The 13,452-nt window shown below is 36.1% G+C and overlaps 1 protein-coding gene across 6 annotated transcripts in view; it reads left to right on the forward strand.

Moving 5' to 3' along the window:
* SPICE1 (spindle and centriole associated protein 1) overlaps positions 1–13,452 on the forward strand; it is a 58,404-nt gene that overhangs the window by 25,317 nt on the left and 19,635 nt on the right. For 4 of the 6 annotated variants that reach the window (XR_014824812.1, XR_014824813.1, XM_021070358.2 and 1 more), the window contains exons 7-10: positions 1,847–1,959; positions 11,282–11,424; positions 12,109–12,246; positions 12,595–12,860. Coding sequence is in view for 4 of the 6 variants with exons in the window: in XM_021070358.2 (XP_020926017.1) it covers positions 1,847–1,959; positions 11,282–11,424; positions 12,109–12,246; positions 12,595–12,860 (660 nt within the window). In the remaining 2 variants the exon portion in view is untranslated. The remainder of the gene's footprint in view (positions 1–1,846; positions 1,960–11,281; positions 11,425–12,108; positions 12,247–12,594; positions 12,861–13,452) is intronic. The other 2 variants (XM_084991198.1, XM_084991199.1) reach the window with 1 other exon arrangement.

Genomic DNA, 13,452 nt, shown 5'->3' on the forward strand with positions numbered 1-13,452 from the left:
GGGAACTTTCATATGCTGTGGAAGTGGCCCTAAAAAGCAAAAAAACCCAAGCAAACCCCAAAACAAAAACTTAGTCTCTTCTAATGTATTAGTTTGTTTTAAAAGCAGCTACCCAAGAAACTTGGAATTTATTGACAAGCACATGGAAAAAATGTAGTAGCAAAACATTAATTAGCTGTATCTTAACCTAATTGGATCTGTTAATTAACTAAAATGTTTAGAATTTTGAGATAGTTTTAAAAGCCCATGAAGAATTGAAAAAATTAAAAAATTAAATCAATTTTTAAATGAATGACTAGGTCTCAGTACCTATTTAATGCAATTTCTTGATATTTATATCCTCTTTGAAAAAAAGGAGAATCTTCAATTAGATGGATGATCCTAGGGAATTACAAGGTCCATAATGATATAAGTGCTTTTTCTACTTATGAAGGCAACTAAGTAGAATGTTACACATATTTTAAATAGCCAAACCCCATTAACCTTATCCACAGCCAAAAACCATTTATGTTTTGGCATTTATTGCAGCGTTAGCTTTCAGATGATCATGGTCTCTATGGTGAGGCTGGGGAAGTGGCAAGAGCCGAGGTCAGAGAGACAAGGAGGAGCTAGGTTGTGAAGTGGCTAAGAGTAGAGCCACCAAAGGGTTTTAAGAAGAGCACAGTCATGGTGAAATTGACAGTGTGTAAGATGGATTGGGGAGGCCTAAGACTGGCGAGAAGATCTGGTGAGAAGACTCAGGTTGGAATCTTAATGAGAAGTGGTGAGAATTGACCCAAGGCAGTGGCAGTAGGGAAGGAGGAAGAGGGGAAAAGGGATGGATTTCAGAAATTAATCTAAAAGGGGTAAAATTGACAGGACTGGGTGACTCATTGGATGTGATGGATGAAAAAGAAGGATAATTTCCAGTTTGCTGGTTAGAGTAGATGGCGATACTGTTCATGGTCTTAGTAACATGGCAGGAACAAGGTTTCTGTAAGAATGACAGGAGAGGCTTAGGAAAATGGTAAATTTCAGACATGTTGTGTATATCTGTGTAGGATGTTCTCCTGGGAATATCTTTTGGGCAGTTGGATATAAATGTTGAGGACTCAAGAGGGATTTGGGTGAAGATAGAGATTGGGAAATTAACAGCATTTGGCTTGCGGTCACGTTTGGAATTAGATACAATCATACAGAAATGAGTCCGATGAGAGGAGAAAAGGTGCAAAAGGAGGACCTTGAGTGACATCAAATATAAGGGAAGGGTAGAAAAAGAACCAGTAAAGGAGATTGGGAAGGAACAGTCAAAAGAAGAAGAAAACCAAGAAAATACAGTATCATAGAAATGTAAATAAAATTTTAGAAGGAAGATTTTGAAGGAAAGAAATGAGTGGTGTTGATGTCTAATACGTGAGAGGTAAGGGGAAGCAGAGAGAGAAATATCCATTTGACGGGAACAAGCATGTTGATGTTGACCTTGTAGAGTGGGGGAAATGGAGTGGCAGGGCTGAAGCTCAGTTGCAGGGCATAGATGGTGAGTGAGAAATGGAGGGATAGCTCTTTCTCTCTGTGGCACAAAGAGAGAAGATCGATGTTAGCATGAAGCAACTGTATGTCAGGATAAGGTGGGAGAGCCTGAAATTTAAATGTGGATGAGCTGAAGTCAGTAAGGAGAAGCTGAAGATGCAGGAGAGAGAAGGAGCAATGGGGAACTAGGAAGCAGTGAGAGGGTTTGGGTTCTAGAACACATATGGAGGGATTGGCCCTTAGAAGGTAGGACCTCTTCTGCTATCACAAAAAGAAAGAAAGGATGAGTGTGTATATAACCAATTTGTGCTATTATTTTATTGTTGTGTTGAGAAAGGCTCTTAATGAAGTAGATGATGATGAAGAAGGAGCTGTTGACAGCCAGTCAGAAGAAAGTGAGAATGAGCTGGAGAACTCTCTAAGCAGTCAGTCCAACACAAATGCAGACATGTATGTATATGTGGCTTAGATATCTACATCCTTCCCTTTCTTCTAAAGCCAATTCTTCCCTCCAGCTTTATTGAGATATAGTCAACATATAATACTGTATAAGTTTAAGGTGGATAGCATGTTGATTTGATACATATGTGTCGCAAAATGGTTTTCATCATACTTGGTTAATGCTTCCATTACAGTATTTAGTTACCATTTCGTTTTTGTGGTGAAAACATTTAAGATCTTCTCACTTAGGAACTTTCAAGTATATAATACAGTTATAATCATCATGTTGTACATGAAGTTATTCATCTTACAACTGGAAAATTGTACCCTTTTACTATTTTCCCATATCCCCTGCTTCCCAGCTCCCTGTAACCACCACTTGGTTTCTATGAGTTCAGTTTTTTTAGATTCTGCATATAAGTGATATCATACAGCATTTGTCTTTCTCTGACTTATTTTTCTCTGTGTAATGCCCTCCATGTTCATCCACTCTGCCACAAATGACAGGATTTCCTTCTTTCTGGAGCAGAATAATACTCCACTGTGGGTATATGTATATATATCCATATATATATATGCACACAAGTGTACATATAGACGTGTATCTCACGGTTTCTTCATTTATTCATGTGTTGACATACACTTAGTTGGTCCCATGTCTTGGTTATTGTGAATAACGCTGCAGTGAGCATGGAAGTGCAGATCTCTCTCTGAGGTCCTATCTTTATTTCCCTTGCATGTATACCCAGAAGTAGGAATCCTAGACCATATGGTAGTTAAATTTTTAATTTTTTGAGGAAACTCCACACTGTTTTCCACAGTGACTGTAGCAGTTAACATTCCCACCAGCAGTGCACAAGTGTTCCCTTTTTCTCCACATCTTCGTTAAAACTTATTTATCTCTAGACTTTTTGATGATAGCTATTCTTACAGGTGTAAAGAGATATTGCATTATGGTTTTGATTTGCATTTCCTTGACAAGTAGTGATGTCAAGCACCTTTTCATGTACCTGTTGGCTATTGAAAAATGTCTGTTCTAGTTCCCATGAGACATAGCAGGTTAAGGATCCCATGTTGCTGCAGCTGTGGTGTAGGCCAGCAACTGCTGTGCAGATTCAACCCCTGGCCCGAGAACTTCCACGTGCTGTGGTCGTGGCCAAAAAAAAAAGTCTGTCAAACTCCTCTGCTCATTTTAAAAATTTGTGTTTTTTTTGGGTTTGTTTGCTATCAAGTTGTTTTTTATGTATTTTGAATATTAACCCCTTATGAAATATTTAATTTGCAAGTATTTTCTCCCATCCCATAGGTTGTCTTTTCATTTTGTTGATTGTTTCTTTTGCCATGCAGAAGCTTTTTTAGTTTCATATAGTTCCACTTATTTATTTTTGTTTTTTTGCTTGTGCTTTTGGTGTCAGATCCAAAAAAAAAAAAAAAAAAAAATTGTTACCAAGACCAAGGTCTATAGGCTTTCCCTATGTTTTCTTCCAGGAGTTTTAGTATTTCAGGTCTTATGTTTAAGTCTTTGATCCATTTTGAGTTAATTTTTGTGACTGGTGTAAAATAGGGGTCCAGTTTCATTCTTTTGCACATCTTTATCCAGTTTTCCTAACACTATATATATATATATATGTATATATATATATGTATACATGTATATATATTTGATTGCTTGCAATGTTTTTCAATTGATTATTCAGTGAATAACTTGTGCATATGCATTTTGTATTATTGGAGGTCTATATTTAGAGTAAATTGCTAGAAGTGGAATTTTGGAGTTAAAAGGTAGATGCTATGTAATTTTGTTTATAAATTTCTAAATTCTGCTTTATGAGGGTTGCAGTGTTTTGCACTCCTACTGGCAATATATGAGAGTGCCTGTACCAGAGTGTGTTGTCAGATTTCTTGAGTTTTGCTGATTTTATAGGTGAGAAATGTTATCTCAGTGTAGTTTTACTTTGCCTTTCTAAGTGAAATTGAAAATATTTTCACATATTTAAGGGATATTATAATGAATTGTCTGTTCATATTTTTGCCCATTTTACTTTTAGGGTTTTGGTCCTTTTTATTAACTTGTAAACATCCTTTATCTATTAAGGGTATTAAGTCTTTTACCTGTTAATATGGTGTATTTTCTCCCATTTTGTGTCTTTTGAATTTGTGATGACATTTTCTTTAATAAGCAAAAGATTTAAGAATACACGTATATATAGTTTGAATCTATTATTCTTTTTTTTTTTTTGCATTTGAATCTTGAATCATAGGTTGAACTTCTTCCCTAAGACTGGTTTTAGAGGAATTCATTCATGTTTTCTTCTAATACTGTGTGATTTTATTTTTTACATTTAGTTCTATGATCCATTCATAGTCTATTTTGGTATGTGGTATGAAGTATGGAACTGATTTTTGTCTTTTCCTAAATGGCTATCCTATTCATATTTTTCTGTATGAACTTAGTATCGATTTATTTACCTTCCAAAAGAAGTTTATTGTTATTTTTATTATATTAATAAGTTACCTGGAAAGAATTGACATCTTTATTATGATGGGTTTTACTATCCAAGGACAAAGTATGTTTTCCCATTCCTTCCTCCCTCCCTCCTTTCCTTCCTTCCTCTCTCTCTCTCTCTCTCTCTCTCTCTCTCTCTCTCCTCTCTTTCCTTTTTGGGGCAGCACCTGTGGCATATGGAGGTTCCCAGGCTAGGAGTCGAGAATTGGAGCTACGGCTGCTGGCCTACACCACAGCCACAGGAACAAGAGATCCAAATCACATCTGTGACCTACACCATAGCTCATGGCAATGCCAGATCTTTAACCCACTGAGTGAGGCCAGGGATGGGACTCACATCCTCGTGGATACTAGTCAGATTTGTTTCCACTGCCCCACAATAGAACTCCTTGTTTTTCTATTTGTTAAAAGTCTATCTTTTTGTTTTTGAAGACTTTTAATTTTTTTCATATGTTTGTTTATTTCTTAAGACTATTTCTAAGTATTCTTGTTGTTGTTGTTACTATTTTAAATGGGGATTTCTCTTCCATTTCACCCTCCAACTAGTTTGTGTTAAGACGGTCATTGATTTCAGTGTGTTATCTTAATATTATGCTATGTTATTGAATCTTGGTTGAGTTAGTTTTAGCATTGATTTTCTTGGGTTTTCTGGGTATTTTATGGTGTATCTGCAAATATACATAGTTTTGCTTGTTTCCTGAGTCATATCTTTAATTGGTTTCTTTTGTATACTGCAGTAGCTAAGGGACAGTGATAAATAATAGTGGAAATAGGGGGGATCCTTGTTTTGCTTCTGATCTGTGAAAATGATACTGTTGTTTCCTCTTAAGTAAAGTGCTACCTTCAGTACTCAGGTCTTTAAAAAATTTTTAAAAACAATTTTCAAATCCTGTTTTCCTGAGTTGTTTTTTTTTTTTCACCCGAAACAAGCATTGAATTTTGTCAAAGACTTTTTCAACATTATATAGAGATAATCACATGCATTTCCTGCTTAGACCTATTAATATTGTCCGTTATATTACAGATGCCTTATTATTGAACTATCCTTGCATTCCTGAAATAAATTTCTTTTTTCATATTATTTTCATTATTGTGGTATTGGATGTTGTATATTAACATTTTATTTAGTTTTCTTGCATTGATATTCATAAATGGTATTATCTATAATTTTAAAATATACAATATCAGATTGAGGTAACAATGTTATACTTCATGAGAAGCATCTACTGGAAGGTTTTCTAAATTCTTTAAGTTCTGGAACAGTAGCATTGGGACTATCTCTACTTTGAAGGTCTGATAGAATTACTCTGTGAGACTGAGCCTGGTGTTTTGTTGTGGGGAAGTGCCATAATAACTATTTCTTCTATAGAGGCTGGATTATCTAAGCCTTCTGTATCAGGTCAATTTTGATAAATTACATTTTCTTAGAAAATTGTCTGTTTCACCTAGGTTTATCAATGTATTTCCATAGAGGTGTGCAAAAATCTCTGTACATCTAAAAAAATGCCTTCTCTTTCATTGCTTATCTCCCCCTTGTCACTTCTTGGTCCTCCCCCATTTTGAAAATTAGGTTAGTTAGTGGTTGGTCTATTTTGTTAAATTTTCAAAGAAACAGGATTTGGATTTGTTAACTACAGCTATTATTTTTCTGATTTCTTCCTCATCAATTTTTGCTTTTATTTTTATTTTCTTTCTTGAGCTTTCTTTCTTTCAAGATTTTTGAGTTGGGAATTTAATACATTTATTTTCATTCTTTTATTTTAATTAGTAAACATGTTTAAGGTTCTGAATGTTTCTCTAATCACTGCCTTAAATATGTTTTATACATTCAAATATGTACTGATTTGCTATTTTAGAAATCAGATAATTTGTTTTTACTCACTCTTTTACCTAAGAGTTATTTAATAGATTTTGTTTGTTTATTTCATTTTTAAGTTTCCACATGGAAGAGTGTCTTTGTTTTCTTGTGCAGTTATTTCTAGCTTTAGTGCCTTCAGAGTGTGGGTTTGTAATACTTCTACTTGTGGAACTTAATGATGCTTTCTTTGTGACCGAATATATGATTGCATTTTTGTGAATGTTTCATGTGTATGCTTGAAAAGAGGTATAGTCTCTATTAACAAGGTTTAAAGTTCTAAATGTATATCCATAATATACTGCTTTGTTGATTGTTGTTACTTTTGTATCTTTTTTTTTTGCCATTATCTTATATTAAGAAGAGCGTTTTAAAGTTTCTCACTATTAGTATTAGTTTCTTTCTTTGCTTTTAATGTTTAAGTAATTAATTCTGTTTGGAATTAAATACCTCTATCCTTATAAAGATGGGGGTTGCTATCTTTTTGATACATGGATATCCATGTGTATTATATCTTCATTGTGAATTATGACTTTTTTAGCATTATAAAAGTGTCATATTTAATGCTTCTTGGCTTCATTCTACTTGATAACAGAAACAAAACCTCTACTTTTTTCTTTTTTCTAATTGTCTGGTTCACTTTTTCTCATTCTTTTATTTTTAGCCTTTCTGAATTACTGTGTACTAGGTGTGTCTCTTGTATTCAACACAGAACTGGGTCTTGCCTTATTAGCCAGTTTGGAAATTTTTTTTTAATTGGTGAAGTGAGCTTGTAACATGTATTGATGTGGTTAATATGTTTGGGGTCAATTTTGTGGTATTATTTTATGATACTATTGTGTATAATACTTTAATTACAGTTTTATTTCTGTGAGATGCTTTCTCTGTTCATTTTAATTTTAATTTATTTATTTATGTTTTGCTTTTTTAGGCCGCACCTGTGGCATGTGGAATATCCCAGGCTAGGGGTCGAATTTGAGCTGTAGATGCTGGTCTGCGCCACAGCCACAGCAGTTGGCATCCAAGCCTTGTCTGGGACCTACAACACAGCTCACAGCAAAGCCAGATCCTTAACCCACTGAGCAGAGCCAGGGATTGAACCCACATCCTCATGGATACTAGCCTGATTCATTTCCGCTAAGTCATGATGTGAACTCCTCTGTTCTTTTTAAAAATTCCTTTTATAATTAGGAAGTTTGTAATTGTGTTCCAATGCTAGCTGCTTTATGTCTACTATTTATAGAGCTATTAGTTCCTTGTTTTCTTATTCAAACTTTCACTGTCAGTTTGGTTTTCAGTGCTCTTTTTGACTTCCACCTATTGCCTGTGCAACGACTTTTGCTACATTCCGATTTTTCCCTTTCTTTCTTTACAACCTCCTCCTCATTTTTTAATCTGCATTTTCTTTTTTGCTTTGACAGATCATAAGACATTTACATATTATTTTTCCTTGTGTATGTCTATTTTTGTTTTAATCTAAGAACTGCCATTAAATATATTAAATATATTCATTGCTCAATATCAGTCCTTTTATGATGTTTCTCTAGTTAATTCTTGATTGATTTCTCTGAGTCAGATGAAACTCATGCTGTAGGCCTGTGGATATAGTATTCCTTGAGTTCAGTCCACCTGCCCACAGGCAAAATTTACATTCATCCCATTCCAATATCCTCCAATGTCTCAATATTAACTCAAGTTCGAAAATCTCATCTAAATATTATCAACTCAACCAAATCTCGTCATCTAATTCAGACATGGGTAAAACTCTGGATATGATCCACCTGAGCCAGTACTCCTCTCCATCAGTCCTGTGAAACTAGAAAACAAGTTATCTGCTTTCAGACTACAGTGATGGAACAGGCATGGGATGATGATAATTGTAGCTATCCCTACTCTAAAAGGGAGAAAATCAAAGGAAGAAATGAGTCACCAGTCCCAATCCAGCAGAGCAAATTTTATAAGATTTCGAGGCCTGATAATAATCTTCTGTGGCTCCAGGCTTCACCTTTTGGGTCCATGGCTCTGTCCTCTGTCCCTGTGGCTTTGACCTTGGCTTCTTTGCCTGTGAATCTAGACTCTATACCTGCATCCCTGGCTTGAAATCATTATTCCTTTTTCTTGGAGCACATGTTTACCCCTGAGTAATTTTATCAGCCTGTTTTCTATCTGGAGAATTTTAGGAGTTTGACACTATTTCTTCATTTCATCTCTCTCTGTCTGTTTCAGTAGAAGCTCACAGTATTTCTGCTGGTAAATCATTCTCATTCTCAAAAGATCTTATAGTCTCCTGTGTATGTCGTAGGAAAGTGTGCCCTTAGATAAGAGGTCTTCCATAGATCTTTCCAGGATAATCCCCTTTTTGTTGTTGGCTTCTGCTGAGATCATTGAGGGGAATCTATGAGTCACATGCCTCATCTCTTTAGAAGTAGTGAAAGGTTATCCATTTGTCCTCTCCAGAGCATGCTTTCCTAACAGTGACTCCTAATTTAAGCATCTTTTGCAATCTAGAGAGTCTTGAGAATTTCTCAAATCAAATCCTGGTTCCTTTTTGCTTAATAGTTCTTCTCTCAGTTTCTCTCTTTCCTCTTGCATTTCATTTTAAGCATCAAGGAGAAAGCAGGCTGCATGTTCAATACTTTGCTTGGAGACCTTGACAGCTAAATACCCAGTTTGATTGCTTACAGATTCTGCTTTCCACACAATTCAGCTAACTTTTCTGCCAGTTTATAGTAAGGGTTGCCTTTTTCTCAGTTTTTAATAGTATGTTTCTCATTCCCTTCTAAATCCTTACCAGAAGCTCCTTTAATATTCATATTTCTAGCAACATTTCTGAGATGATATAGGCTTTCTCTACCATACTCCCCACTTCCTCCTGAGCTCTCACTGGAAGAATTTTAAACATTCCTATTTCTACCAATAGTCTTTTTAAGGCAAACAGGCTTTTTCTGTTTCATCTAAAAATTATTCCAGTCTTTGCCCATTATCCAATTCCAAAGCTACTTTCGCATATTTTATGTATTTGTTCCATCAGCACCTCATATCCAGATACTAAAATCTGTATTAACTCTCTGGGGCTGCATTAACAAATTTCGACAAACTTGGTAGAAGGCCAGAAATCCTAAATCGGTTTCGTTAGACTGAAATGAAGGTGTTGATAGAGCTATATTCCCTCTGGATACTCTAATGTAGAATCCCTTCCTTACTTCTTCCAGCTTCTGGTAGCTCATGGTGTGCTTCCACCTGTGTCCACGTAACTCCAGTCTCTGCCTCCATCTTCATATCACCTTCTCCTTTTGTGTGTGTGAAAATCGCCCTCTGCTTCCCTGTTGAGGGAGCATATGATTGCATGTAGATAATCCAGGGTCATCTCCCTATCTCAGGATCCTTAACTTCTGCAAAGTCCCGCTTTAGTCAGATAAAGTAACTTTCACAGGTTCTAGGAATTAGGTTATGGGTATCTTTGGGTATCTCCCTATATAGATATTATTGTATGATTTTGTTGTTGTTATTTGATATAACACAAGTCTTAAAAGTATAAACATTAGAGAGAGTAATGGGTGTTCAAAGTGGTCTGGATTTTCCCAACTTGTCCAGAAATCACATTATAATACTTTTCTTGGGATTTATCCATGGTCTTACAGAGGAGTCTTTCTAGTGTTTGATAACTAGCCATAATGTGAATGAACCACATTATAGACCTTTTGCTAACTAAATTTTGTAGCAACTAATGTTCAATGTACTATCTACAGGTTGCTTAAAAGTGTTCTAGGTTGAAGTTTGTGGAGCCACTAGATAATACTTACCCTTTCCTCTGTCTTTGTTGTTGTTTTCCCATAGCAGTTTCACTGATTTATACTTTACATACCATACAATATACCTGTTTAATATTATACAATATTAATTAATGAAATATTAATTAATTCAATGTACCTATTTAATATTAATATTAATAAGTATAATATTTAAAAAATTTTAGTATTCACAGAGTTGTGCAATTTTAGAACATTTTGAAATTTTAGTCAATTTCAGAACATTTTCATTACCTGCAAAGAAGCCCCATACTCTTTAACAGTCAAATCCCATTTCCTCTCAAACCTTTCAGCTCTATCTAATCTATTAGATAAATCTATTTTTTCTAATCTCTATAGATTTGCCTATTCTGGATATTTCCAGGATCATGCAATATATGCTTCCTTGTGTCTTATTTCTTTTACACATTTTTAAGATTCATTCATATTGTGGTGTGCTAGCACTTCATTCCTTTTTATGGTTGAATAATGTTCTTTTGTGTGGTTAGAGCGCATTTTACTTATCCATTCATCAGCTGGTGGACATTTGGTTGTTTCCACTTTTTGGCCCCATTTCTTTTTTAAATATTAGTCCAATTGGGAAATAGATAAAGAGTTAGACGGTTAGTTTTATCGATGATAAAGCTATTACAGCAAGACTTAGCTCTTTTGCCCCCTACACTGTAGTTCTCACTCCCTCTCCCCACCTCCCCACCATGCATAGGCAGAGTCTGCTCCAATCACTTTACTTCAGAGATGAGTGGAGACTGTGCCCCGAAAATAGCTCCTTCATTGAAAGTGGAAGGGTGTCTGATGGAGTTTGGAAAAAAAAAAAAAAAGAAAGAAAGAAAGTGGAAGGGACCAAGCCATGTCTTTTCCCTAGAGGAAGAAAGAGGTGGACAGAGCCTTTAGCACAAAACTTCAGAAAAGGCTATCACTTCTGCTTTAGGAGCCAACATAGCTGTTGGCTATGGGGGAGATGAGGCAGGGGTGAGGGAGATGGAATGATTCCTTCTAATACTGAGAAGATGGCTTTTTAGTTCTTAATAAGTTAAAGTAAAACATATTTTTCTTTGATTATGAATTATTAAAGGTTCCTTCACATCAAACATGTAAACAGTTGAACAGTTTAAATGATGGCACTTATTAATTCTAATATAGCCATTGTCCCATAATTTATAGGTTTCTCCACCAACTAAAGGAAGATAATTCTGAGTTAATTAATAAACTATGGACTGATATTCAGCAAAAAATAGCAACACAGTCACGAGTACCAGCCTCTTCAGGAACCCCATTATCTGCTTCTCCATCAGGAGAACAAAAAGGTTTGGTCCCCAATTGTATTATTTCCCACAGAATAGTAGCTTACTTTATTATGTGCTTTCTTAAATGCAGTTTTTTGTTTGTTTTTTTCTTTTTCTTTGGCTGTCCCATGGCATATGGAGTTCTTGGGCCAGGGATCAGATTTGAGCCATGGTTGCAACCTATGCTGTGGCTACTCATATCCTTTTTTTTTTTGTCCTTTTGCTATTTATTTGGGCCGCTCCTGCAGCATATGGAGGTTCCCAAGCTAGGGGTCTAATCGGAGCCGTAGCCACCAGCCTATGCCAGAGCCACAGCAACGCAGGATCCGGGCTGCGTCTGCAACCTACACCACAGCTCACAGCAACGCCAGATCGTTAACCCACTGAGCAAGGGCAGGGACCGAACCTGCAACCTCATGGTTCCTAGTCAGATTCGTTAACCACTGCACCACGACGGGAACTCCTACTCATATCCTTTTAACACACTGTGCCAGGTGGGGGATTGAACCTGTGTCCCGGTACTGCAGAGACACAGCCAGTCCCATTGCGCCACAGCAGGAACTCCAACACAGTCATTTTTGAAGGAATGGTACTTGAGTTTTGACTGTCTTAGCCTGAGTAAATACTGATTGACCTGTCAATTGAAATGCTTAAAAAATTTTTGTTGTTCGCTTGAGAGACTTTTGAAAATATTCTTTTTCTTAGCTGCTCTGAATGCTACCAATGCTGTTAAGAAAATCCATACCAGGCTTCAACCTGAAGACTCTACTGAGACTCTGGACTCAAGTTATGTTGTGGGACAAGTGCTGAACTCAAGGAAGCAAAAACAGCTGTTAAATAAAGGTTCAGTCTCTTTTAATTTACAAAGATGAATTGTTGAACATGTAACTTGAGACAGCTCTTAATCTTGTAGTGTTTGTGTTTTCCCTTAAACTCATCCAGTTGGATCCTACTAAGTAAGAGTTTGTTGAATGGTAGCCAGGCAGTGCCTCCTTTTAGTCCATGTAACTCTCGAAAGGTGGTTCTCCCTCATTCCTTATAGATAGTGTAAATCTGGCTTAAACAATAGACTCTTTTTGAGAAAATGATGATAACCTATTAAAAACCTTTTATAAATTGTGAACAGCAGTAAGACATTTTTCTAGTATAGTTTTTCCTGGTCTTAACATAGAATGACTTCTACATTATCAGTGAAAAGAAAACCAGAGTCATGTGCTCCCTCCAAGCAGAAGAATAGCACGTTATCAGCCAGCACAGCCTCTACAGACTTACCGAATAGCAATAACCTCAGCCTGGATGTCCTCAAACACATGATACACGAAGTGGAACATGAAATGGAAGAATATGAGCGATGGACAGGACGTGAGGTCCAGAAGCTCCAGAACAGTCAGGGTCTCACTGGCTTCACCCTGTCACTCGTGAGCTCCCTCTGTCGCCTGGTTCGGTACCTTAAAGAGGTGAGAGTGTGAGGTTATTACAGTCACCTCTTCTGCCAGACTGATGGCAGAAATGGTGGGTTTTTCCCTTCTACACTTGAATTATTGCAGTCTCCAAATACGGTATAGTCAAATTTGAATAGCTTTGTTTAAAATACCCCAGCTTTAGACGATCTGTAGTAAAAGTTTATCCTCTTAATTTTCTTGTACATCCTGATAGATACATCAGATAAGTGATGCTGATTTTAATATGAGCTTTAGTAAAATATAATTACTAAGGTAAATCTGTTATAAATAAAATTATATCTGTGTTAATACTTGATATCCCTGTTTGGCAGTTAGATTAATTAGAACTACTAAATGTGTCCTCATTCTACTGCTTTTCCCTGCTTGCAGCTCCCACTTCAGTTTGGAGAAGGGCTTGCCTGTGGACACAGATGAGAAAAATTCTTCATGTCATCTGTGTCACTGGTAACTTGAGCTTTGCTTCAGTGTCTGAAGTGAGGGACCTTTTTTTGTGAAAGTAATTTATAACACAAGCAAGAGTTGTTTCTTTAATTTATTTGTGAATAATAAACAGTCCTTAGAAAGCTGTGGAATTAGAATTGGTTAT

The sequence above is a fragment of the Sus scrofa genome, chromosome 13, assembly GCF_054392235.1.
Source record: "Sus scrofa isolate SSC_HxYL_T2T_F1_AM1 chromosome 13, Sscrofa_HxYL_maternal_Yorkshire_Landrace_v2.0, whole genome shotgun sequence".
Classification (NCBI taxonomy): domain Eukaryota; kingdom Metazoa; phylum Chordata; class Mammalia; order Artiodactyla; family Suidae; genus Sus; species Sus scrofa.